The 27,104-nt window shown below is 57.7% G+C and overlaps 1 protein-coding gene across 1 annotated transcript in view; it reads right to left on the reverse strand.

The window, feature by feature from the left end:
* Positions 1 to 9,039: 9,039 nt before the first annotated feature.
* The window catches only part of NARF (nuclear prelamin A recognition factor), an 18,277-nt gene continuing 212 nt past the window's right edge, over positions 9,040 to 27,104 (reverse strand). Inside the window, exons 2-11 of the mRNA XM_032870320.1 lie at positions 25,571 to 25,651; positions 22,932 to 23,075; positions 20,384 to 20,516; positions 17,453 to 17,587; positions 15,176 to 15,294; positions 13,752 to 13,881; positions 12,667 to 12,730; positions 11,721 to 11,858; positions 11,096 to 11,253; positions 9,040 to 9,499 (exon numbers count right to left, since the gene is read on the reverse strand). Coding sequence (XP_032726211.1) covers positions 9,258 to 9,499; positions 11,096 to 11,253; positions 11,721 to 11,858; positions 12,667 to 12,730; positions 13,752 to 13,881; positions 15,176 to 15,294; positions 17,453 to 17,587; positions 20,384 to 20,516; positions 22,932 to 23,075; positions 25,571 to 25,651 — 1,344 coding nt within the window. The 3' untranslated portion in view covers positions 9,040 to 9,257. The remainder of the gene's footprint in view (positions 9,500 to 11,095; positions 11,254 to 11,720; positions 11,859 to 12,666; positions 12,731 to 13,751; positions 13,882 to 15,175; positions 15,295 to 17,452; positions 17,588 to 20,383; positions 20,517 to 22,931; positions 23,076 to 25,570; positions 25,652 to 27,104) is intronic.

A 27,104-nucleotide genomic window follows, 5' to 3' on the forward strand; every position in this document is an offset into this window, starting at 1 on the left:
GTCACATTGGGGCTCTGATTGCTACCATTGCTGCAGACAACACTAGGACGTGAGGGCTGGCCTCTTCAGCCTCTGCGAGTGCCAGGTGTGCCCAGAGCCACACTCTGGGCACACTAACTCACTTAACCCCCAGTAACCATGGGTAACCATCAAGACTCTCTCAGGATGGTGGGAGGTGAAGCCTGCTGCGTGGGGTCACATGGCTGGGGCTGCCCTGGCTGAGGTGAGCAGGCAGCATGAGGGGACAGGTCTTTGCTCAGCTGGGATGTCCACTCCCGTGCCCCCAACTTCCCCAGAAGCAGGGTAGAGGGTGAACATAGCCCTGCCCAGGGGGCCTGGAGGGGAGCCTGTAGGCGGCACCTCTTGGGACCTGCAGAGCATTCCACCTGTCCTATAGCCAGAGGCTGCCCCAAGGGGGTCCTGTCGTCCAGCCCCAGACCCCAGGAGCATGTGGGGCAGAGAAGTCTGAAAGACTGAGGCAGCAGGGGGCATCCCCCACCACATCAGACGTCCCAACTGAGCAAAGGTCCTATCCCAGGAACGCAGGTCGGCCGGAAGCACGTGCATGCAGGAACACGCCCTGCACAAGTAGCCCCCATCATCCCGGCAAATGCTCTCCCTTCTTGGTGACTCTCAACTCCCATGCTTGGAGGGCACGTCTGCAGCGGCCCCGCCAGTAAGCACACTGCGCGAGAGGGGAAGTCTGTGCAGCGAGCCAGTGCAGACCATGTCTTACCGTCCCAGTGCGTCTGAGGCATCTTGTCCAACGTCTGGAAGTCTCTGAAGAAACAACACCCAAGCTGGTAATGATGCAGCAAAGGACCTGAAGAAAGCAAGATGCCCCAGTGACAGGACTCCATGAGCTCACGAGTCCTGCACGCGCTGTGCACCTGCCACAGTCCAACACCGCAGACGGGCAATTTTCAAATGCACTGGAGCTGCACTATGTTTGCCTTAAGTTCAGACCAACGTGGCACACGTAAACATGACTGATCACAGGAAATCCAAACACAACCAGAAGGAAATATGCTACTGATAGGAAAAGCTGAAACAAAGTCTTGCAGGCACTTCAAAAAATCAAGTGTATCACAAGGGAAACCAGAAACACTCAATGGTCAAAATCATGAAGGGAAAGAATCATGTTAGCTAAGAAAACATGGATAATGGAAATAACACAGAAATGAAAGATATTCTGAGAACCAGGACACTCCCCAACAGGGAGCAAAAAAGCAGAAGGAAAGCAAAGTGGAAGGAAGATGGTGATGGACAGGAAACCAGGACGTGGCCATGCCCCCAGAGCCCCAGACTCCCTGACTTTGAAGACTGTGACCTCACTGAATACTAGGATGCTGCATTACACCTGTTACCATGAGCAATAATTCTGGCCAACCACGTATAATGAAAAATTCACGTTTCATATCGTGACTCCATTTACAGAGATCAAATAAATGTACAATGGGCGAGAGATGCTTCTCAAAATGTTTGCAAAGAAGTATTTTTGTAAAAAATTTGTTGTCCATGGGATGCCTGGGTGGCTCAGTGGGTTAAGCGTCTGCCTTCCCCTCAGGTCATGATCCCAGGGTCCTGGGATCCAGTCCCACGTCGGGCTCCTTCCTGGGTGGGGAACCTGCTTCTCCCTCTGCCTCTGCCTGCCATTCTGCCTGTGCTCGCTCGCTCGCTCTGTCTGGCAAATAAATAAATAAACTGTCTAAAAAAATTAGTTGTCCTGCATTTAGAAAAAAGATTTTAAGCATCTCTACACCAAATGTGGGGCTCGAACTTACACCGCCTAGGAAGGGACTCGCGTGCTCCACGAACGCGCCAGGCAGGTGCCCCTGAAAGAGCTTGTTTTCCAACAGGAGAAGGGCCCCGCCGCCGGCCAGCGTGTTCCAGGGCCGGAGTCCGCCGTTGCCGCCGCGCTCGTCACTGGTGCGCAGACCCGCGTCTTCAGAAGCTCGAGGAGAACATCGGGGACCTCCGCGGAGCGCACGTCGCGGAAACAAAGCAGGAAAGTGCGACGCAGGAATCACGCACGAGAAGGGGTTTCGCTCCTTCCCGGCTGGACACGGAATTGACACCAACAGGGACCCTCGAGCCCCTGCAGGCCCCACGGGTCCCCGCACCCGAGCCGGACGCTCCGCTCCGGCCCTTCGGCTCACACGGGGGGCCCGTCCGACGGCTCCGAGCGCGCGCGCCGCCCGAGGGCAGAGCTGACCTTCCCCAACGGCAGCCGCTTCCCGAGAAGCGCCGTTTGAGCCCCGGGGCTCGGTCGCGGGGCGTCTGCCTCCGGCTGGGGTCCTGGGCCCGGGGTCCGGGGACCGCGCCGCGCCCGCGCTCCCTGCTCGCGGGGGCCCGCGTCCCCCCCGCCTCCGCTCGTCCCCCGCCTGTGCCCGCTCGCACAAGTACAGAAAGTCTTAAAAGAAAACCAAGAAAGATCATCGAGACGTTTCACGAGCCGCAGGAGCCCGCGGTTCCGACCCGCTCCGGACCGGACGGGCTCCCCGCGGTCGCACCCGAGCCGGCCTCCCCCCAGACCGCGCGCCCGTGCGTCCGCAGAAAGGCGCTCCCGCGAGCGGGTCGCAGGCCCGGACAGGCGGGCGGGGGAGGGGCGGGCCCGGGGCCGGCGTCCGGGGGGGCGGGGCGAAGGCGAGGGCGCAGCGGCGACAGCTCCCCGCCGGCGACGTCGGGCTGAGGGCGTGGAGTCACCACGGACCCCGCAGAAGGCGAACGCCCCGAAGCCGCCGCGTTCCTCCCCACGCTGGCGGCGGCCCGGCCGCCCCGAGGCCCTGAACCCTGCGTCCCGGACCCCCCGCCTCGGCCGTGAACCCCGCCCCGCGCCCCGCTAGGCCCGGGAGCGCGCCGCACGCCCCCGCGCCATCAAGTGCGCACGCGCGAACGTACGCGCGCCTGCGCCCCCGCGCACGCGCGAGCACGTGACCGGCCGCCCACGTGACTGACGACGGCCCGGCGGGGCGTGGTGGCCATGTGGGGCTTGAGTCCTGCGACCTGCTGGGCGGGCGGGGAGGCCGGGGGAGCTGTGGCCATCCGCGCACGCTGGCTGGGACGTGGGCCCCGCGTGAGTAAGACGGCGCCTCCCGCGAGGTGGACGTGGCGCCGACGGTGGGGCGTGTCCTCCTCAGCGACCGGGCGACGTGGGCGGACCCCGCGGGCTTCGCCCCTGCAGCCTTGCGTGCAGGACCGTCCGGGGATGGCCTCGGACGCGCCTTCCTGGGGCCCCTGCCCGGGCCTCCCTGGGCCGCCCGTGGTGGACTGTGAGCGCTGTCGCCCGGGCGGCAGGGACGGCGGGGTCTGAAGGGAACATACACGATCCGGGTCCGGAGTGAGGGTCCGCCCCGACCTGGCCTCGCGCGTCTCCTGCAGCGGAAGCATCCGCGAGGTCACCCGCCTTTGGGTGTCTGGCGTCGCCGCCCGCGCCCCCACAGCCAGCACTGGGCTTTTGCCGTTGGCGCTGGGTCCAACCTCGTCCCTGTCCCCGGGACGATTTGGTCCCAGGGTCAGTCAGCCGTCCTCTGGATGGCAGGAGAAAGGCTCCGACGGGCGCTCAGCTGTGGGTCACCTCGTCCGCCTGCCTGAGCCTTTCCCACGGCGGAGACCTTCTGACCAGCTTTCGGGGGGAACCTGGGTGTTCTCGAACCCCGGGCCCTCCGGGAAGTGCGCCAGTACACCTCACCCGCAAGGCTCTTCGACGCCGATCCTCGAGTCCCTGCGCGGGGGCATCGTGGGACGCGTTGCCCAGAGGGGTGCCACTGTCCTGTCCCGAGCCCGCCTCTCTGTCTCTCACTGACCGGTGTGCCTGGATTTATCAGGCTCGGACAACACCGCTAGGACCCTGCGGTGGAGGTTCAGGCTCAGCACAGCCCCTCGTCCCCTGTGGCACCTGCCGACCCATCTTGATGTTGGGAGCCAGGGGCTGCCCCTGTGCCCAGCTGGGTGTATCCTGATGCTTCAGAAGGCCCTGCCGGCTGGCGCTGCCCAGGCCTCCACCTCAGGTCCTCCTCCGCCCTTGCTCTTCCTGGGAGGAGAGCCCTTCGCTTGCGGTCATACATCTGAGGTCGTGCTTGTCCCCACAGTTCTGGAAGTCTCTGCTTGCACCCCAGAGTCACCTCTTTCTCACCAGGAAGCTAGAGGGCCGAGAGCCAAGGGGCTGCCGCCACTGGGAAGCACAGGCAAGCAGATTAGAGAGAAGGGAAGGCCGAGTACCCCTTGGCACGTTCTTGCCGGCAGGCGGGCTGAGAGCCTCAGCATGCTGGCCACCCAGTGCGGTGGCTAGTGGTGGAGTGCTACGGGCCTCCCCTCACCCTGCTCCCTGAGCTCCCTGCTGCCACGTCCTTGGAGCATCCTGGCTGACACTCGCAGTGGGACCTTGGCAGTTTCAGGCTGTGCGTCTCTTTCCTGATGCTTCTGTGGGCTTGTGAGAGGAGATCGCTATCTACAATGGCAAGTTCCATACAGGTTTTTTACTTGAATAGGTTCAATGTGAAAGGTTTTTTTTTTTTTTTTTTTTCACTTAAAGGATTTGTATCCAGAATGTTCTGGGGGACAGTTCATACTTCCTTGAAAGGGTTTTGTCTATGGGTTTTTTTTTTTTTTTTCAAATTATAAAGATGAACAGCGAGGCATCAAAACACTTGAAAGCAGTTTTGTATTGAAGAAACAACTTTGCAGGTCACAGAAAAGGAGTAGTCCAAGAGAAGAAGTAGAATTAAAAGAAGAGTTTGTTCATGATCATGTAAATTAGGAGTCATTTTCCAATGATGGGGAGAAATGTTGTTTTTGTTCCTTTCCAAAACCCAGTCACCGCCACCACATTACCGAACCTGCCACCACAGCCCGGTGACATGGACACTCTGGCCCGTGACTGTTCTGTTTCTTGACTTTTGAGGGGTTTGTTTTTAACAGCAGAAAAGGACATGAATTCAGAGATTTCTTTTCACAAAAAGTCAAAGGAGGGAAAGCAAGTCCACTTGATTTGTCAATGGGCACTTGCCTTGGCCTATTCCAGCTGCTGCGGGGCCTGCCAGCCTCGTCCCCCTGGCCTGGAGGGGCTGTGGCCCGCAGACTTCACAGTTGGGGCCTGGCCTAGTGGGGCAGGGGAAGCGTGCTGGGCCAACCCAGAGGCTGATGGATGGAAACCATCCCCTGCCACATGCTCACCTTTTCCTGGGCAGTTGCCTGCAGACCTGTCCCTGTCCCCCTTCCATTTCCCCATCAGGGTGTGCAGAGCCCAGCAGCACCCTGTTCCATGGTGTAATGGTCAGCACTCTGGACTCTGAATCCAGTGATCACGGTTCAGGTCTCCGTGGCACTGCATGACTTGTTTGTCCCCCTCCCCCTATTGTCTCTTCATCCCCACTTTGGTGTCCCTTCTTCCTTTTGCACTCAGGCCAAGGGTGGCCCTGTGGTGGCCCTGGTGTCTTGTGTTTCTGTGGTGTAATGGTCAACACTCTGGACTTTGAATCCAGCAATCCAAGTTCAAATCTTGGTAGAACCTGCCTCACCTGTGGCCCTTGTGTGTCCCCCGACACCCGTCCCCGCTAGTGCGCAACGCAGTCCTCACCAGGACAGGCTGGTACCTTCTGGATCAGGGTCTCCTCTTTTGAGCCCATGTGGAGACCCCTGGCTGCAGCTTCCATTTAACCCACTGGCCCTTCCATGGTCACCTGTCACCTTTTCCTTATGTGTCCACATGCCCAGGACTCTTATCCCTGCGCACTGCTGCCTGTGGCCTACAGGACATAGTCTGGTGGAGGGGAGGGTTGACTCTGAAACCGCTGGTTCTCCTAATCTTCCCTCCGGGTGCACAGGGCCCAGGACTCTTCTTGTCCCCACTCCTAAGCACATCTCTTGAGAGACCTCCAGGTAAGGGCCCTTGAGCTGGGTTGTATGGGCCGTTTGCCAGAGCTCCTGCTCCTTCCCCAGAGGGAGCACATCAGGGATTTCCTGATCTCTGTCTTTTCAATGTGCACTTCCTCTCTCTAGCTTGACTTTTAAAAAAGGAGACCAAAAGGGGCTCATACTGTCAGTGCCAGGAAATCTTGAATTCTTTTTATTAGAGCAGATTTAAGAGTCCCGAGTAAAGGCCCAGGAGCCTAACTCTGCATCTGCTTCTCTTGTGACCTTGGAAAGACCCTGCCCTCTTGGGATGTCAGCTTCCTCATCTGTACAGTGAGGAGAGTTGGGTGAGCTTGTCCCCTGGGGTTCATCCCAACTCTGCTGTACAAATGTGATTTCTATCCTGCCCCTGACTGCTATGGGACCCTGGGACCCAATGTCCTCCTCATTCCCGTTCTCCACCTGTCTTTGTGAAAATGGGCTCATATCCCACCCGGAGCCCAGGTGAGGGCCCCGAGGAGCCTCGCTCCCCACACTGGCTCACATGATGACAAGGGCCTATTCTGAGGGTTCCTTGGGGACATACTGCAGATATTTCCCTATTAGTGCATTAAAAAAAAAAAAAATCTACGTTTTAACTGCCTCTCGCATCCCAGTTTGAATGTACAATCAGCCGGCCGTTCTCTGCCAGGGTTACTCTCATGCGAGCATCCTAGAGAATGTCTCGTACTTGCCCACGGGGCATCTGTGGGCGGTGCTGCTCAGGGAAGGCTCCTGAGAGCGAAAGTGCCCACTGCCGGGAGGGGACCTGCTCCTCACGGATGCCAGGAACAGACTTCTGGGTCTACGTTCATGTGGATGAGTGTGCGTGCATCCAAGTGCACACGGGTGTGAATGCCTGTGTGCGTGCATGGGTGCGTGTATACGTGTGCAGGTGTGTGTGGACGTGCATGGGTGTGTATTCAGTTGTAAAGTCAGTCTTCCATCCTGGCACTTGCTCCTCCGTTTTCAAAGTGCTCAGCTTATCCTTGTTCAGAAATTAGGGGTCCGGCCTCTGTCCAGAAAGGACAGCAACCCTCTGCTTCCCTGGATGGAAGAGTGGAGGGGTCACTTGCTTCAGACGAGCGCTCTGGCCGGCTGGGAACAAACCCGGCACCTGAGCGGAAGGAGATGCACGTCAATACCAAGGTTGGGCCCATGTTGGTGGCCAAGCGGCCTCGGGCCAGTGAGCTGCCTGCCTGGGCCGGGTTCCTTCAGCTGACCCATCTGACTAGACTCGGAATCAGTGGTCTCCTCACTGCGGACAAGTGTCCTAGGCCTGCCGCTCAGCTTCGGGCCAGCAGCTGAGGCCACAGAACAGCCTCACGTCCACAGCATCGCCTGAGAGCCCGTGACAGGCAGGTCCTCACTCCACACCCTCGGCCGGCATCAAACTCAGGGTGTAGGCAACGGGAGTTCCGTTGCTCATTCATGCGGAGCCGAGGAGGGGGGACCGGTGTCTACACTGGCGGGAACTGGGCCAAGCTCGAAGGCCAGGTGTAAATGGAATTAAGCATCTGGGCCCGATATGGTCCTGAGCAGGGCACTGGACAGCTCTGGAGGGCAGAGCTAGTCACTGCGGTGACCGGCACAGGGCAGAGCACGCCCGCAGACCTGCCGGACACGCTCGCCGCCTGCCGGGTGGGGACTCATTGTACCGCAGCCCTGACGACAGCAGGCCTGTGGTGTGGCCGCTGGGTGCGATGTGAACCTGGGCTTGCCCAGCCCTCCCCCTCACCTGGGACCCGCTGCTCACAGGCAGACACATGGTGGGCTTCCACCCAGCCCTACCGTGGGGCTGCCCCTGTTCTCTGCACGGACGGCTGGGGTCAGGACGAAGGTGGCCATAACCCAAAGTGAGCTGCAGAGGAGACTTAGCACCCCGCGGGGTAAGCCCCACTCTAGGGCTTGGGCTCTGGCCCCCGAGCGATTCGTGCAGCGGGAAGGGGCTGCTTCGGAAGCAAGAGGAACTGGCCGCACACCTGGCTGGTGGCTTTCTAGGCCCACGGAGGAGACCGAGGACGACGGCTCTCCTGCTCCGGGCCAGGCACTGGCTGCAGAAGTGCGAGGCGACGCGGCCTGTGCGACACAGGCGTCTCTCCGAGCGCAGCCCGGGCCCTGGCTGGAGGGAGCACCTGGTTCACGGATGCTCCACACACAGACCCATCCTTCAGCTGTTTATTCCATCATCCGTGACCGCAGAAGATGAACCCGGTCACCAACAGAGAGAAAGAAATGTACAATCACACCACACGCAGCCACCAGCCCGGACAGGTACGCGCCACAGCACGACACACAACACGAGGAAACGGAGGGAAGCGGAGGCTTCACGGCACGGAGGGGTCGAGAGGAGCGTCGTCATTCGGGTTCCCGATACCCGAGCCCTCTGCGGAGGTCTCGCACTTCGGGGACAAGCCCGGACCTGGAGCGCGCGTCTGTGTTCCGGCCGCTGCCGGCCCCGCCTGTGGGGCTGCCGTTCACCCCTTTCCTTCTCTGCGGAGCAGCACGGGCTGCCCGAGCGCCCCTCGGGAAGCACAGGCTGGGGGAGGCAGGACCGCAGCGGCATCAGGACGGACGGAGGGGAGCACCCCTCGATCACACGGCCTGGCCTACACGGGTAGCCCATCTCTGCCCCGTCTCCGTCCTCCCGTCCGTAGAGAGCCGGCAACCTCGCCAGGCCTCCCCCGCCTCACGGTGCGCTCCCCTTAAGGGCTGAATGGGCGGGTGCGTGTCTGGGCCCTACAGCACCCGCAGCCACGGAGCCCCTGGCTTAGAGGTCTGGTCCCAGGAGGGGCTGCTGCCCGCCACACTCTGGCACCGCAGCAGTGAGACACGTGGCCCACTGCTGCCAGGAAAGCTGGAAATCCAGACTTGTGTATCCGCTCCCAGTTCCAAAAGGACGCAACTGACTCACATTCTGGCAAAAACATTCAGGAGTAACGTGAAGTGGGTAAAATGAGAGCCGAATTGGGCAGACCCCACAGCAGCCGCCTCCTGTCACCTCCTCACGCCGTCTCTCTGAGGCAGACGAGCCTGAGCTTCTGGGGTCTTAGTTCTTCACAGGACACTTTTTGGATTTCTTTTAAGCCTAAAAGATAGTGGTTTGTCTTCATTCTTGTTCTTTGGGATATTGTTCAGTCTTAAAAGGATACTTAAATTGGGGCAATCCTTCTCTCAGGTCAAAATACTCCCTGCAGTCGCACACGTCACAAAGATAGCACCACATCAAACAGAGAGGGAACCACCAGCAAAGAGGGTAGAGAATTCTGAAAACCAAGGTAGCAACCGAGAAGCCGAGCCGTTTTCCTGCAGGGTCTCGGGCCCGCGCTCAGCCGCGCCTCCCTCCCTGGCAGCCGGCTTGACCTTTACCACTTGATGTCCCGGCTGCCCGCGGGGAGCCCTGCGCCCTGGTACATGGTGTGCAGGGCTTCCTGGACTCTGGGGGAGTCGGCCCCGTCCAGCCATTCCTGGTACAGCTCCTGCACGTGGGCGCTGGTCTCGGGGGGCCGCACAGGGATGTCCGCGTAGATGCCTTCCATCTGCCGCAGCAGCGCCTTGTCTGCCCTCCCGTCCTCGGTCTGGGCTTGGCCTCTGCCACTCAGACAGCCTGAAAGACAAGCAGGGAGCTGATGCTCTTCTTCCTTCCGCTTTAAAGGGGATGGTTCTAGAGCAGGAAAGGAACAACGGCGTTGTGCAGCACCATGGGGCCAGAGTCTGGAGCTGGACTCTGGACGTGGGGCCCCGGAGGCCTCAAGAGCCCTGGTTATGGGCTCACAGCCCCTTACGCTTCGTACTTTTAACATACGTTATCCAGGAAACGTTTTTTACCTAAAAGTGAAGTAAGCGGTCATCCTCTAGGACTGGCTGGCCATGGACACCTATCGGGACGTGCAGAAGAGCAAGAAGACGGTGACTGGGGCAGCCACACTGCGGGCGTCTCTGAGGGCTGCACGGCACCAGGGAGGGCGCGGGAATCCGCGAGCCCCCATGGGAGCCCATGCACCCGAGCGCCACTGCCTGGAGAAAGGGCACAACTCCCACGTCCTGGTGCTGTTTCCTCTCAGCTTATTAAATGATGCCAGGATTTATAGGGCTAAGTTCATTGAAAAGAATTTGTAGCAAGCTGCCACCCTGGCCGAGCCCCTCTCTACTGGTCCCTTAGCAGCACCCACCAGCTGTGCCTTTTTTTCCTTTTAAAGATTTTATTTTGTTATTTTTTAAAACGGTTCTATTTATTTATTTGAGAAAGCACGAGCGAGGGGGAGCGGCAGAGGAGGGGAGGAAGCAGGCTCCCCGCTGAGCAGAGATCCTGACTCGGGGCTCCATCCTAGGACCCTGGGATCTTGACCTGAGCCAAAGGCAGAGGCTTCCCTGACTGAGCGCCCCAAGCGCCCTCCACCAGCTACACGTTTGATCTTGAATCTCGAAGACGCTGAGCCATGGCAGGAGATCCTGTTTACCTTCCCAGGGAGCCCAGTCTCCCACGGTCTGCTCCTCTCCTCAGATCCCTGCCCCCGGCTCCCCCGCTGTCAGGGCTCAGGTGAGTCTGCCAGCCCCCACCCATGGCTCAGGGGAGTTGGACACCCCGCCCCCTGCCACGGGCCCAGCTCGCCCGCTGCCTCCTCCTCACTGGGTCTGCCCCCCGCAGCCCCACACGCCCTCCGAGGCGCTGCAGGTTGTCGGCGCCCTGGCCACGCCCCCTCTCCTCGGGCTGGAAACCTGCAGGCCTTCCCTGCTCCGTAGGGCGCAGGTGATCCCACAGCTACCGGAGGCCATGGGATCCTCTCCCTGGACACTGGTACCTATTCCACCAGCAAGTCCCTGGCCTTTGCTGTGGAACCCCGGCCCTGGAGCCTCCTGTCAGCCTCCATTTCCCATGTGGACCTCCCCCGCCTGCCTCTGTCCCTCAGGAAAGAACCTGGCTACTGGTGGGGCCATCTGAACCAAGATCAGGCTCTCACGAGCAGCTCTTCTCTGGGACCATGTCCCCAGGGGTCTTCTAAGGGGACACCTGGCTTTTCTACTCTGTGGTGAGGGATGGAGAGGGACCACTGTGTCAGAACCACAAGGGCAGCCTCCGTAGTCCCGCAGAGCTGTTAGAACGGGCAAGGCTTGGGGTAACCCGGGAGGGCCTGCTTCATAAGGGGTTGTGGGGGGCCGTGAAAGGACGCTGGGGGCAGTGTGGCCAGACCCCATGTCTTACCCCCAGCGCAGGCGAGCACCTCCACGAAGTGGTATGGGAACCTGCCCTTCTTCAGTTTCAGAACCACGTTCTGGATGTTTCGAAAGCCGTACGCCGCAGCGAAGCGTAACAGAACCTCCCCGTTCTTTTCGAGGGTGACCTCCTGGAAATCTTTGTTCCTGTGAGATGAACACAGCGGGGTTTGTCTCCTGAAGGCTTTATTTTAACTGAGACACAGAGAGAGAGACTGAGAGAGAGCCCAAGCATGGAGAAGGGGCAGAGGGAGAGGGAGAAGCAGACTCCCCGCTGAGCAGGAGGCCGGACCTGGGGTCAATCCCAGGACCCTGGGATCAGGGAGGCAGACGCTTAACCCACGGAGCAACCCAGGCATCCCAACAGATGGACTTTAATCTACAGCATCTTTTGCATCCTTCCTCTGCGGCAGACAATCGTTTTCCAGTCTAAGTTTGAGATGGTAGCAAAATCAAAAATGGGAATAAAACAGCACTTTGGTCTTGGCTATTCCAAACCCCGTCAGCAAGCCAGCCCCACCCCAGCTCACACGAGCACGCACACGCCACACGCGTGCGCGCCCACTGGCTGGGGCAGCGTGCCCGGGACAGCGGTGCTGAGCGCACAGGCAGACCTCAGGGTGCGGTAGGTGACCTCCCCCACGTCCTCGCCGAACAGCTGCTTGGCCGCGTGTCTGAAGACGTGCGCCAGGTACCCGTCCGAGCCGGCCCCGTCATGGCGTCTCACCTCTTCCTCCTTCGGGCCTCCGAACCTGGCCAGGCAGACAGCGACCCAAGCAGGACTCAGACTCCCAGATTCAGGATTCCCCGTGAAAAGAGAAACCTTTTACAGATATTTACACGTTGCTGAGTTTTAACAACCAACATGAAGAGTCCCTGCGACTGCGCGGCCCAAGCAGCAGGCAGAGCCTCGCTCAGTGCGCTGGGCTGGTCGCTGTCCTCTCTGCCGCCCGGCGTCCGCGTATTCCCCAAGACCACGGCACTCGGGCCAGAGCTGGGACTCTGCGCACACATGCCCCAGTGGGGACACGCATGGGCTCTGGCCACAGACTCTGTGGCCGTCGGTTCTGTGCGCCTCAGGGTGGCCTCCCACGCGAGGGCTGCCACTGCTCAGCAGCCGGAGCCCAAGGCCTGCATGTAGGGGAGCGCCAGCTGTAGGTTCGGAACACCAGGACCACAGAACCCCGGCCCAGTGCTCTCAACACGCAGAGACGTGGGGGAGCTGTTCTTACCCAAAGGTGACCCACCCTTGGGCAGGTCCAGATGCACAACACCAGGAACACACAGAATTCAGAGGTGGAGGGCGTGGACACGTAAATATCCCCACGGAAACCCAAATCCCCACACCCTAGCGGGTGGCACCGCACACCAGGGCCCGGCTGGTGTTCTGCTGGAGAGCTGCGAGGATGACCAAGGGTCATGGTGGGGGACAAGCCACGACACAGGAAGTGGCAATCCCAGGTCAGACACCCCCACACCCCCGTCTCTCTGCTGCCCATGGCCTCGTCAGGAAGAAGGGAGGCCACCCACAAGGTGCCCCTCCCTGCAAAAGTCACTTACAGAGTGTCAACGGCAGCGTCTTTCACTGCGTGGTCACTTTGCTCCATCATCTGAACGACCTCACCTACAGACAAAGAGGCGGCATAAGGCACGGTGGAAGGAGCCACATGGCCCATGCCAGAGGGACATCAGGCTTCCTGAGGAGCTGCTTCCAAGGTTATCTCCCCCACGGGAGCATCTGTTAAGGTGACCCTGGGCACGGTCACCCATACAGAGGGCAGGAACCCATCTGGCGCAGCATAATGCTAGCATGTGAAAAATTCTGGTAAAACTCAAGAGTCCAAGTCCACCTTCTGCCCTTGAAACAAGGGATGCTTTTGCCAACAATCTCTCCATATTTTTGTTTCTGAAGCAGAAAACACCTGTGTATAACCACCTGTGGACAAAGGACCAGGACACAGTGGCTGCATTTATGTGGAGGTCGGTGGTGTGCAAAGATGAACTGAGAATCAGAACCACTTTCCCACTTCTGTTTACACCAGGGCCCCCAGAAACCCTTGCTACCCACTGCCGTGGCATCACATGCACATGCAGTGACTCAACACGGGATAGAACAGTAAAGCTGGCACTGTGCCCGAGCAAGGCTGGCGTGCGGTTCTCACGCAAACCCACCGGCTACCAGGGAAGCAGAGACCGTCCTCAGGTCCTCACGCTGGAGGGACCCACACCCAGGAGTCTCTGCCCCCGAGAGCCGGCTGCCCTGCCGACGCGGGACGGGGTTCGCAGACATAAGCCACCCCCCAACGGCAGTGTCCCACTGAACGGCTCTCGAGGACACCAGAGAATCACTTCTGCCCCATCACACAGAACCTGCTGCAGGCTCTCCGCCAAGCGCACTCTGTGGGAGCTGCTGGCAAGGTCACTGGAGCCCCATGGGCCTCCACTTGACTCTGAATAAAAAAAAGTCCCCGTGTTGCCACGTGCAGGTCCAGTCGGTTGGTAGAGCCTCCGTCTCACATGGGACGTCAAGCCATGGGAACGCTGCCCCCCTACTTCCCTTCAGTCAAACCCCCGGGGGTCCTGTTGGGACCTCAGAGGACGACTGGCCAGAGGCCCCAGGCATACCCTGCCCGCCCACCCCTCACCTGAAGTTAACACGCAGTCAGCACCCCGGGAGCCATGGGAAGCGGTGGGCAAGTCTTCTCGAAGGGCCTCCAGTTTCTTATCATAGCAAGGAGCCACGATAACGTGGAAGATCTTGTCTGGAGACAGGTTCTGGGAAGAAAGGGCAAACCCTGCTTGGGGCTGTGGGGAAATGAGGAGGCCAGCTAAGAGCTGGTGCCCAAAATCCCCTCCCCAGGTGCACTCCCATGTGCTGAGGCCACTCTGGGTCCCGGCCCGGCCTCCTGCAGACCAAGCTGTGCCCCGGGCCTGCCTCCCAGCTGCACCGGCCCCCCGCAGAGCCGCCTCACTTTGGATGGGGCCGAGCCACCCAGAGCCCAGAAGGTCCGGCAGCCGGAGATGCCGGGGGAGAGCCGCCAAGGGCTGAACCCGCCTGCCCTAGACCTGTGCACATGCTGACCAAACGCCAAAAAGGATAAGGCACTGTGGGACCGTCGCCTGGGCTGGCTGACCCTCAAACTTTCCGGAAACTTCCCAAGGGACACATATTCAGGACGCTCCTCTGCTGCCTGTAGCGGAATCAGCAGCCACACCATGAGCGGGCAGTTGCTGAGTGACATGTGTGGCGAGGCCTCGGCAGAATGGCCCCACGCAAGGCAGAGCCTGAGGAGACCACCCGGCTGTCCCTCAGCAGGCCCACAGGCCCGGTTACCCTCTAGGACTGGCAAACTCCCGGATTCCCCCAAACAGTGGGGACGGGACAAGCACAAGGGAAAAGGTCCCACAGCTCCTTTTCCTGCACCCTAAGTGCACGAGGGTGTCAAAGCATGTGGCTTCTTAAAGCTTTGGGTCTGTGGGATCCCTCACTCTGCTGTGTCCTCCAGTGTCTCCAGGGCCAGACCTCACTGGTTCCCTGGAGAGATGTGTCATCTGAGGGGGACTGTGGGCACCCTGGCAGCTGGAGACCCGACCACAAGAGGGGGCCACATCACGGACACCACTGAGGTATTGGGGGCCTCCGGCAGGAACCAGGCCTGGCCGCTGCCAGGGCTCCTGAGGTGGCCCTAGATGGCAGGCAGGGGGTTGGAGTGGGGGCCTGCAGTGGGGAGGTACAGCACAGGGACCAGCTAAACACAGGTGCCACACACAGGGGGGATACGCAGCAGGTGAGGGGTGTGGGAAGGCCTTCAGGTGCCTGCCTGGGAGTTTTCCCACCATGTGAAGGCAGAAGTGGCTAAAGGAGTCACATGCCTACTCACTGTGGTCTGGGGACAGGCCAGGACCCCACACAGGGCCTTCTTCACTGCAATCATCTCCGGGGCCCCCCATTACCAGGAGAGACAGTGTTTCCACTCGATCTGAGGCCAAGACCACCTTCACTGTGCCTGGTGGGGACATCCACCATCTCCTAGCCCGCGTGCTGCTCTCTGGGAGGCGGTTGGCTTACCTGCCGTCTGGCGAAGTAATCCTTCACCAGGGAGCCCATGATCTGCTGGGGAGACTTGGCGGTGCAGAGGTGTGGAGTAACAGGGTGGCCCAGCACCCGTTCGGCATATCGGACCCAGCCTGGGGAGAGAACAGCCCCCCCGTCAGCTCCTCGTAGGGCTTCCTTCTCCTTTCTATCATACACGAGGAGTTCTGAGCTCCCAGACCCTGTCACTTGGGGGGAAAGCCAGACACCTCTTCTTTTGACCTTCCCGGGAATTCGTGGCACCTTGGGCCCCACGGACCCCAGGTGCATATGCCCTAGACTGGAAGATGGCCCTGCCAGCCCCTGACCAAAGAGGATGCAGCGGAAGGAAGTGAAAACTGGTGCAGAAAACAAGTTTCACGGAGCAGCCGTGCGGCACCGTCCCAGGGCACCCGGCCTCCCACTGTGCTGCTGCCAGCGGCCACAAAGCCTATAGCAAGATACCAACCAACAACTGCCCCTCTTCAGGGCAAGGACAGAATTCCACAGGCCCGGGTGATGTCCAGAGAGCACACGGGGTCTCCGCCTAAGCACCTGGCCTGGTACTGAGCATCTCCTGAGCCACCGAGGGCTGCTGTGGGCCGCGGTCCCCCACAGCGGTGCTGTACGGGGAACGCGGGTCAGAGAAGGCCTGCAGGAGGCGGGGCTCGCATCCTTCACCTCCTGGGCACAGCCTGGTGAGAGGCCGACCCTACGGACAGGAGTCCCCACCACAGCACCACGGCGCGTGCAAAGCTGCTCATCGGACCCCGGGGACCGCCGGCCACCTCCCTCTGACCGCTGCCGGCCAGGAGCAGCAGCAGGCACGTCCGGCGACGCGGCAACCCTGTCTGAGCAAACGCCGACCGCAGCCGCGCGTGGCACGCGGGCCTGAGTGCGCAAAGGAAAACGTCCGCGGCGACCACGGAAGCTCCGAGGGGAGCGGCCACGGCAGGACTCTCGCTACCCCTTGCCTCTGGACGATGAACACAAAAACCTGCCAAGCGCGATGGAGCCTTTGGGGACCCAAGGCCCCTCCCACTGCACGGCAGGCCTGGCAAGGCCCCGCCCACCCGGCCTCAGTGCCAGGCCAGCACCTGCAGACAAGGCTCCCTGGCGGAGGGCACCTCGGTGCTGCAGGCAAGCTGATGTGGAGCAGCCAGAGGCACCGGACATCACGCCAAACAGTAGGAGGTAAGGGCCGGAACCCACGGAGGATGCACAGCCCCGGGGGTGGGGAAGAGGACTGAGCAGGGACGGGGAGGAGGAATCAGGGTCCCAGAGTCCATGGTGCCCTGCATCTGAAACCAGACAGGTCAGCACTTTCCTGAGGAGACCTGTGATCGGAAACTTGTTACTCGACACTGGCCGGGAGCAGACACACCAGCCTGTGCCCTGGACAGCCCCTGCTGGCTCCCATGGAGTCAGGAGAACAGAGAAGTGGCTGTGGGCTTCACAGCAGCAGGGGATGACAACAGCCCTCACGTCCTACCTCGGTGCTGGCTCTTTCTTGCAGCACTGCAGACTCCCCGCTCCCCTGGGCCACCAATGACAGGCCGGGACAAGAGGGGACATACTTGGAGAAGAGGCCTGGCACGAGGTGCCCAGCTCTGCAGAAGTACACCCCACAGGAGACACCTGTCAGTCTGTGGGCAGCAAGGGCACCCCAAGACCCAGAACCCTGCGTGAGGAAGACGCCCCGCGAGCCGGCACAGGCCTGCCCACAGCCCTGATCCCATCTACCAGGTCAGATCATCTGACCTTGATGTTGCTTTCATGTCCTTACGGTCATTGAGAAGCAAAAAGGACAACACTGACTGTAGACGAGGGTTAGTTTTGAACCGAATCTCACCTCATGTCCCTAAATTTGAGAGGTGATGTGAAGCTGAACCAGTTATAGTTCTGACACACTTGGGGATAAAGAACTCCCCAGGGAGAGTGCATCATCATTTAGGAAGAACATTCTAGAACCTCCAAACCTACACATAAACAGACTTAAAGGGCTTAAGACCCTGGATGCAGCAAGTATCAGGCCGGATTGGGAGTGGGGGGGTGGCTGGTGTGCACCAGGCAGGGGCTGAGTGAGGTGGGGGGCTCTGGAGTGGACCTGCGGGGGTCCCCACCAATACTCCACTCCCTCCAGGTCTAGGACGCCCAGTGCGTTGGGCCTGTGACCTCTGACCTCACCCATCTGCGCACCTGCCCCCAAGGCAGACTTGTGAGAAATGGTGCCTCTGGCGCACGGAGGCAGGGCCGCTGGCCCTGGGCGCTCACCGGGACAGGCGGAGGTGAGCATAGGCAGCGCGGGCTCCTCCTTGCTGTGCTGCTGGTACCGGCGCACGAACTCCTTCTGGCTCTCCAGGATGCTGAAGTCCGCGGCTACTGCTGTATCGAAGACGTAGTGCACCCCTGCGGGAAAGAGGGCGCGTTCAGCTTCTCGTCACCTATCTTGGGACCCCGGCGAGTCTGCAGACTCCACAGCACCCCGAGCTCTGTGCCTCCCTCTTACCTTGTCTATACCACAGACTGCATAAGCCCAGGACCGTGCCTCACCTTCTTCTTCAAACAACAAACAGGATCATTTTTCACTATAAAATATGTATGTTTTCTCTCTGGCTTCCTCCTGTTCTCTCTACATCTATACTGATGCAAAACCTCACAGCAGCCATAACGGTAACATGAGATTACATGGAACCCGCAGCACTCGTTTCTGGTCAGAGGTTAGATCTCAGTCTGATGATCCTTGATCTCTTTAAAATAAATAGAGTAGGGGCGCCTGGGTGGCTCAGTGGGTTAAGCATCTGCCTTCGGCTCAGGTCATGATCTCGGGGTTCTGGGATCGAGCCCTGCATCGGGCTCTCTGCTTGGTGGAGAGCCTGCTTTTCCCCCTCTCTCTCTGCCTGCCGCTCTGCCTACTTGTGATCTCTGTCAAATAAATAAATAAAATCTTGAAAAAAAAAATAGAGTAAATTGGCAGCCCATCCCTTTCTGATGGCCATAATTTTTATGCTGATTTGTAACTATTTCTTTTCTTCTTTTTAAAGATTTTAGCATTTCTTTCTTAAGAAAGATCTTATTTGAGAGAGAGAGTGCAAGCAGCGGGAGGGGCAGAGCCAGAGAGAGAGCCGCAGTCTGGGCCCAGATCTGACGTGGATCTCAACCCTACAACCCTGAGATCATGACCTGAGCCGAAATCAAGTGTTGGAGGCTTAAATGACTACGCCACCCAGGTGCCTCTTTTTAGCTATCTTTAAAATAAGTTTTCTTAATACTGGCACATAAGCCCGAGACAAAACATTATACTTTTAATAATTACAGCAAAGTGAATTAAATAACCTTAATATCTGCAACTAGATAATTTCTTTTAAAAATTATAAAACATAAGGTAATGTTTTAAGATGACACTTAAGTCAGGTTCACTGTGGATATGTTTTACTAATATCTAATGCCCCACTCTTTAAAAAATTGTCTCCCCATGGGGCGCCTGGGTGGCTCAGTGGGTTAAGCCGCTGCCTTCGGCTCAGGTAATGATCTCGGAGTCCTGGGATCGAGCCCCGCATCGGGCTCTCTGCTCAGCAGGGAGCCTGCTTCCTCCTCTCTCTCTGCCTGCTTGTGATCTCTCTGTCAAATAAATAAATAAAATCTTAAAAAAAAAAAAATTGTCTCCCCAAATAGGGCCTTTCAGTATGAGAGACAGTATCCAGAAACTCTGGTCTTCGGTAAAGCCAAGCCCACCTGAAGCTTTCTCAGATCACAAGCCTGAGGGAAGGGCCCCACGGGCACTTGGCCCCGTGGCCCAGTCTGGCAGCAGTGCGTACAGGAACCATGCAAAGTGCCCCAAGGACCAGGGGCTTATTCCAAGTGTCACCGTATTTTTTTAGTAACCCTCCACGTGTTTAGGTCTTTAAAAGCCACTGCAGGGCGCCTCAGTGGCTCAGCTGGTTGAGCATCTGACTCCTGGTTTCGGCTCAGGTCATGATCTTGGGGTCTAGAGACTGAGCCCCGTGTCAGGCTCTGTGCTCAGCAGGGAGTCCGCTTGGGATTCCCTCTCCTTCTGCCCCTCCCCCAGCTGGCATGCTCGCACACACACTCTTTCTAAAATAAATAAATCAATCTTTTTTTTGTTTGTTTGTTTGACAAAGAGAGACACAGCGATAGACGGAACACAAGCAGGGGGAGTGGGAGAGGGAGAAGCGGGCCTCCCGCTGAGCAGGGAGCCCAGTGCGGGACTCGATCCCAGAGCCCTGGGATCATAACCTGAGCCGAAGGCAGATGCTTAACGAATGAGCCACCCAGGTGCCCCTAAATAAATCAATCTTAAACAAAAAACAAAAACAACAACAAAAAAAGAATCCACTGGGCGACTTGGTGGCTCAGTTGGTTAAGTGTCTGCCTTCGGCTCGGGTCATAATCCCAGGGTCCTGGGATGGAGCCCTGTGTTGGGTTCCCTGCTCCTTGGGGAGTCTGCTTCTCCCACTGCCTCTGCCTTTCTCTCCCTATTTGTCGCTCATGAATAAATGAATATCTTTAAAAAAAAAAAAAAAAAAGACGCCACTGCAGAAAAACCAAAACTCATGTTGGCAAATGCCTCCAGTTCTCCTCTCCTGAGCCTGCCTGGTGGTCTTGTGCAGGAGGACAGCCCAGGGTGGCAGACGCTGCACAGAGCGGGGGTGGGCTAGGGGCTCGGGGCTGGGCAGGCCGATAGCAGTGGACGACACAGGAGCCTGCCCATCACTACTCTGGATGGTTCCATTCCAGCTCATTCACATTTGAGCTCTTGGGCACGTTTGAGAGGGACCAAGGGAGATAGCCCGTTCCCTCCCTGCTCTGCTCTCCGGAGAGCACCTGGAAAACTGGATGCCGGTCCTCTTGCCATGGTTAGGCTTATCCCAGCCCTCTGTGGGCCCTGGGGCTGAGATGACACCACACTCCTTGGAAAGCCCCGGAGTCTCCCACATGTCCCCGCCACCCCATCACCCGCTGCTCCCGGAGGGCCAGCCACAGACCTCACGCAACACCCGCCTGCACAGTAAGGGGGTGAGGGGTGCCCGCCTCCTGCAGGGCGGAGGCTGGGTCCTCTCACATTCCTCGAGATGCTGGTGGAGGTCCTGGTCTACGCTGTGCCCCGGGGAGCTGAACACTGGAGATACAGAGGGCAGCTGTCGGCTGGCCCCGTAGACTCACGACAGTATCAAGGTGCCTCACCAAGACTTTTGAGGAAGCCGCAGAGTCTTCTAGATGCATCCGTCACGCTGAGGTGGAATTTGGCGGCAAAATAAGGCAGAGACTGAGGACACACTGACACTACCAGCACTTTGTGCTGTGAGCGATCACATTTCTGGGGGAAACAGAGGAGAGAGCGATACGTGTGCTGGGTACGCAGAGTGAAGTAAGACACCATAATGAAAACTCCAGTCAAACAGAATGTAGTAAGTGTTCTATGAAAACAGTGATAAAATACACTCGCACTAGCAAATATAATTAAGGGAAAAAATTAGGATTAAGAAGTGTGACGCCCCTAGAGATTTCATCAATTTTTAAAAACAATATTCTATCGATAAATGTGAACACCTGAACAAAAGTGGATAATTCTAAAGGAAAAATAAATATTAAATATTGGCCCATAAATAAGTGAAATGACCCAATAACAATTTAAAGACACACACACCAGCGTATTTCAATTAGAATATACACACACTGGAACAGTGTCTGGAGATCTGTCCCCACAGGACCTCAATCCCTGGTCATTATGGCAAACTGTGGGGTATGTATGCATGTATGTATGTATGTATACATTTTTTCTTTTTAAGGAGAGAGAAAGAGACAGAGCAGAGGTAGGGCAGAGGGCGACAGAGAGAAACTTAAGTAGGCTCCATGTTCACCACAGAGCCTGACACAGGGCTTGATCTCATGAACCCAAGATCGTAACCAAAGCTGAAACCAAGATTCAGACACTTAACTGACGGAGCCACCCAGGATCCCCAAACTGCAGGATGTTTTTAAGGAGTGGATCATGCTCACCTTCTATAAACTGTTCTAAAAAATACTGTATGGGGCGCCTGGGGGGCTCAGTCAGTGAAGCGTTTGCCTTCAGCTCGGGTCATGATCCTGGGGTCCTGGGATGGAGCCCCACATCGGGCTCCCTGCTCAACAGGGAGCCCACTTCTCCCTCTGCCTGCTGCTTCCCCTGCCTGTGCTCATTCTCTGACAAAAAAAATTAAAAAAACTTTTAAAAAATTATTGTGTAAACATGAAACCACAAGGCTATCAACACCCTGAGTGAAAACTGACAGTGGCAGCTCAGGAACTCCCGAGAAAAACACGAACAATTCAGCAGCAACACAAGGGCCATGACCCAGGAGGGCAGCACAGGTGAGGACGCCGGCGTCAGAAGGTCTCCCACGTGACCCTCTAACCTGGCGTTCAGCGGACACACGGGATTACCACGACAGAGCTGCGTGGGTCAGACACTGTCAGCAAGTTTAGCTTCTGAACGCAGCCCAGCAGAGTGCGGAGGCAGGGGCCGGGGGCCTGTGAGTCCCAGCTGCTAACAGAAGTGGGAGGGCAGAGGGTCGTCTGTCCCCAGCTCTAGGAGCCAGACTCAGTGCTTCCAATCCTTCCACCTGATGCCCAGCCCGGGAGGTCTCCAGGCCTCACACTGTTCTCACTCAAACGTCCCCTCTCTGAGGGAGCCGCTCTGTGACCAGCGGGGGAGCAGACAGCACCCAGGCCCACAGGCAGCGGAGAAAGGGAAACTGCGGTGCCCCCGACGGCAGCGGGAGCAGCTAGCTCAACCGACCCGGAGCCTCCCCTCCGTCCAGTTTCGCGAAATAACCATTTCCTTCTTCTTCATGTCCGCTTCTGCAGCGGTAATGCTGACTGGAATGCACATCGACCGGAAGTTTCTATAAACATCCACTTAATAGTAGAACTTCCCACTGAATCAAGCTGTCGCCACGGGGAGGAGCTAGGCTGCCTCACACATGAGCCGAGTCTGTTCAATGTCGTAACAGAGCAAAAGCCATTCTGTTCAGAGAAGGACAAGCAGGACCAGGTGGGGACCGCCGCTCACTCGGGGGCCTCCCGGGGAACCCGACCACCAGGAAGGGAACCGACGCACTGCTGACGACAGGAAGACAAATATTTCTCTCTGAAACTGTGACCTAAAAATGCTGGATGATGTCCCAGAAGCACGCCACAGGGGTGGCAGTAGACACGCACGACGCCGCCGGGCTCTGTCCTCTGTGCCGCGGCGCCCACGTGCAGCCCACACTGCTCATGGGCTCTGCCTGGCCCTGGCACACTGGCTGTTCTCGAGACGGCGGGGGGAGCTCCCAGGGGCACCTGCGCTGCTGCAGGCAGGCTGGGCTGTGACCGGGCTTCCTGAGCGTGGCCAGGAGCGAGGGGCAAACCCAGGTATGCTTCAGCCCCTCTGGCTCACCTGCCCTTCCTCTCACCTCTCCAAAGCTGAGTGACACAGCTCTACAGGACAGCTGAGGGACCACGGCCTTGCCCCAGCCTGAAAAGCCCATCGGACCAGAACCTTGCCTCTAGGAACGGACTAGGGACCTTGCCTCATATCACGTTAGTGAGGGAACATGACCCTGGGCAGGGGTTCTGGAGAGACGTGACACCAGCAAGGGACATGGGGCCGGGGCCAAGACGCGTGCCCGGTGCCCAGCAGAGACTTCCATGCCTCACCCTCACCTCCTGCCCCCAGACCACAGAACCAGCAAGTGCCCAGGAGCCCTACCTTATTAAGGTTCAGAACTCGAAAGAAGTCCTTGGCATTCTGCTGGGAAACCTGGACTCCTTCCTCCGCTGTCACACAGCTGTCACATGCCAGGCAGTCACTCAGAAAGATCTTGGCATCGGCCAATTTATGGAATTCTCCCGCCTATGAAGAAGGAGTTTTGGTCTGATTCTCCAATAAAGACTAAAACATGTGCCTCTCTGGGGAGAAGGACAGCAGGAGACCAACACGAACACAGACACGGGTCATCTTGGACAAGACAGAGCCAGGCCTGGAGCTCCGGGTGCCGGAGGGGGTAGAATAGGCCACAGTGATATCAAGGAGTCACACTGAGGACAATCCAGGGTGAGAACAGGACAGCACTGTCACATGGCTGGAAGAAATCCACATTCCTGTGTCTTAGGAGCTGGCCCAGTGCCTCTCGTCCCTCTGTCCCCTTCTGTTTTGCCCCTGGGGATTCCCGCTCTTGGCCTACTCTGTACTCCCTGGTGAGCTCATCAAGGCCCACAGCTCCCCAAGGACGTCAGCAGCCTGGCTTCCCGAGGTTTGAATGGGGCCCAAGAGTTTCCAACAAGCTCCCAGGTGGGCCAAAGCACCAATGCAAGGGTCTGGAGCACGTGGCCCGGCACACAGCTGGGGCCTAGTAGACACTGCTGTGCGGCTAGGAGAATCCTGGCCCTCTGGCCCGGCAGAGGTGCCCGTGCGCGCTCTCTGTGCTGCTCCGGCGGGACTTCCTCCATGCCCAGCGCGCTACGCACCGCACGCTTCTCCTTTCTGCACGCTCTCCTGGGCTGGGTCCGGTTCCTTCCCACTGTCCTGTTCCTTCCACCTCCTCTGGTCTCCTAAACATGTGTATCCTGTGGAACACTGTCCATCGCCCCTTCTCTGCCATCAGCCTCGGCTCCCAGAGCAGTGCCAGCTCCTACAAGCCCCGACACCTGTCCCATCTTCACCTCCGGTGGAGCCGTCTCCTTTCCCAAGCCCCATAGAGCTCCATGCCTGTGGACCTCAAACTGCACTCAGCTTCCTGTGCCACACCCGCTTTCCTGCTTTCAGCACTGCGGTGGCCTGCCTGGGCCCCCCACCGCCCTGTCTCCCAGGTCCTTTCCTTCATTTTCTCCTGTGCTAGCTGCCTTAAGCCACCTGCCCCCACTTATGATCTGTCTCCTGCCCCAGACCACTCTGTCCACACCTCCCCATTCCTGGTGAATGCACCCCGCCCCTGAGCTGCTCACCCTACTGGGGTTCCACCCACCACACTGGCAAGATGCCTGCTGAGGCTGTGTGCATACCTTATCTCTGTATTACCACAGCCCTGACAGGGAAGGGACCCAACTCCCCAGGTCACTGATAAGGAAACCGGGGCTCCCGGGTTTAGATGTCTGTCCGAGGTGATGTGGCCAGAGGGCAGCTGTGGGAGGCGCCAAGTGCTCCCTGCTACTTCTGCCTCTGCGCCCTGGGTGCCCATTTCATCTGCTGCTTGCCAAGCCCTAAGGTGCCAGAGCACAGAGCAGAGCTGGTATGAGACGGACGAGATCAGCTCCTGCCAGGTCAGGCCTTGTGTTGGCACCAAGAGACTAAAGCAAAACCTGCTGCTGTTTCTCCCACGCTGCCAGCTCTCCATAAGTGAAGTCAGGACCACTGGCACACTGAAGAGTGACCTCCCCTACCCAATAAACTTAAGCCATCGCTGCTAGCTAAGAAGGATTTAAACCCTCAAGAATGGAGTTAGGGAAGAAACCACTGGAAAAATAAACTTACAGGATCATGAGATTTGGATTCTTTTATAAATTACCTACCCAAACTCCCATTTTACAGAGTGAAATTTTTCTTTTAAAAAATTGGAGGGGCAGGGGCGCCTGGGTGGCTCAGTGGGTTAAGCCTCTGCCTTCAGCTCAGGTCATGATCTCAGGGTCCTGGGATCGAGCCCCACATCGGGCTCTCTGCTCAGCGAGGAGCCTGCTTCCCACCCACCCCACCGCCTGCCTCTCTGCCTATTTGTGATCTCTCTCTGACAAATAAATAAATAAAATCTTTAAAAAAAAATAAAAAATTGGAGGGGCGCCTGGATGGCTCAGTGGCTTGAGGCCTCTGCCTTTGGCTCGGGTCATGGTCCCGGGGTGGCTTGAGGCCTCTGCCTTTGGCTCAGGTCATGGTCCCGGGGTCCTGGGATCGAGCCCCACATTGGGCTCTCTGCTCTGCGGGGAGCCTGCTTCCTCCTCTCTCTCTGCCTGCCTCTCTACCTACTGTGGTCTCTCTCTGTCAAATAAATAAATAAAATCTTAAAAAAAAAATTGGAGATTTAAATATTATACCACTATTTCCAATCAGTGACTAAAGATGATATTTTCCTTTGTTTTTCACTCAGTCAGTTTCGGCTGGGTGTGTGTATTCTGAGAACTCTTGCTCTTGGCACTGCTGTCTCGAGGGTCACGTGCCTCGGAATGACCAACCCAGGGCTTCGTCAGTTCTTGGATGGGAGGAATGACCGCCCCACATGCCCGCAGCCCCTGCAGGGGCACCACTTCATTATGTTCTGTCTTAGAGCAGTGGTGTGCCAGGGACAGGAGTCCTCTGAGAAGAGAAAAACAGCCCCGGCCATTTACTCCAGGCTAACATGAAACTGAGAAATTACTTGCCTCTCCATTGTCCTGGGCCAGACTCGGTACTTCAACTGACGCATTCTCTTGGTCCTCGGTTTTTGTTTTCTTACTACATTCCTTGAAAAAGCAAAGGAACATAGAAGAGTACTGTTAATTTGACTCTCAATTTAGAAAGATGTATGTACAGTCTGATCCATTAGCCTCACGTGTAGAAATCTTTTCTATAAAAATAAAAGTACCCGGACTTGTGCACACACATGCGTGCCCTTGCCTATCCGTGTCCTTGCGGTAACTGAAAACTAGAATCAACGTGGCCTTCCACCGACAGGTAAATGAACACCGACAGCCTGGACACCTGCTACATTCAGATTACGCTGAACTAGAATTGTGAGTAATGCTCTGGAAATGTATCTCCGTATAATGTTAAGTTAAAAAAAAAAAAAGGAGGAAGTGATAAAATATTTATATGAACCAATTTTTGGAAAAACAAACCAAAAAAACCCCATTCCCACAGTGAATGGCTCTTTATGTTGTTACAGCCTAGAAGCAAACGTGGAAGGCTACCACGGTCCCTATGGTTACCCAGGTGGAGAGGAGTACCAGCCCTGTCCTTCCTACGTTCCTGTTTTCTTACTATAATCATGTAAGTTGTATAAAAACTCCTTAAAAACATGTTTTGGGGGTGCCTGGGTGGCTCAGGAGTTAAGCATCTGCCTTCGGCTCAGGTCATGATCCTGGTCCTGGGACAGAGTCCCACACCAGGCTCCCTGCTCGGTGGGAAGCCTGTTTCTCCCTCTCCCTCTGCTGTTCCCTCTCTCGCTGTGTCGCTCTCTGTCAAATAAATAAATAAATAAATAAATATCTTTAAAAACAGGCAAACACACAGAAATCATGTTTTGATCATTGTTTCAATCATCCACATCAAGAACGGTGCCCGCTAGGATTGCCCTGAGTGGTAACAGAGGTTAGTTTGTTTTTCTGAGTGGGATTTTTTTGTTTTTGCTTTTTTGGGGGGCTTCAAACATATTTTGAAACGACAGACAAGTGCCCTAGAACTAGAAAGACTGAGCGTGAGCCCAAATGTAAGGTGACTACGAGGCACCTGGAAGTGTAACCTGACGCGCAGGAGCGCCGGGCATCGGGCATCCGGCAGGTGCAGCGACAGCCGCTTACCAACTGCCCTCCACCCGGTATAACCCGAACCAGCTCTGTCACACAGGAGAGCGAGTCTGAGGGATGATGCGGACGCACAGGCTCCGAGAGCGGCATATCCTGGAGACCCGCGATGGGGATCGGGGGACCAAGGGACCAGGGAACCCGGGACCGCGCCGCAGCTGGGACCGGACACCAGCACCGGGCACCAGGTCTCCTGGAGGCCGGTGACCGCAGGCGGCTCCGACCCCGACCTGACCCCCTGATCTCGAACAGCCCCGACCCCGGCCGGACCAACCTCCTGACCCCTAGCAGCCCCGGCTGGAACGACCCCCTGACTCCGAGGAGCCCCGACCCCGGCAGGACTGACCCTCTGACCCCGGCAGGACTGACCCCCTGACCCGGAGCAGCCCCGACC

Source organism: Lontra canadensis, unplaced genomic scaffold (genome assembly GCF_010015895.1).
Source record: "Lontra canadensis isolate GAN:19392208 unplaced genomic scaffold, GSC_riverotter_1.0 scaffold41, whole genome shotgun sequence".
NCBI lineage: Eukaryota > Metazoa > Chordata > Mammalia > Carnivora > Mustelidae > Lontra > Lontra canadensis.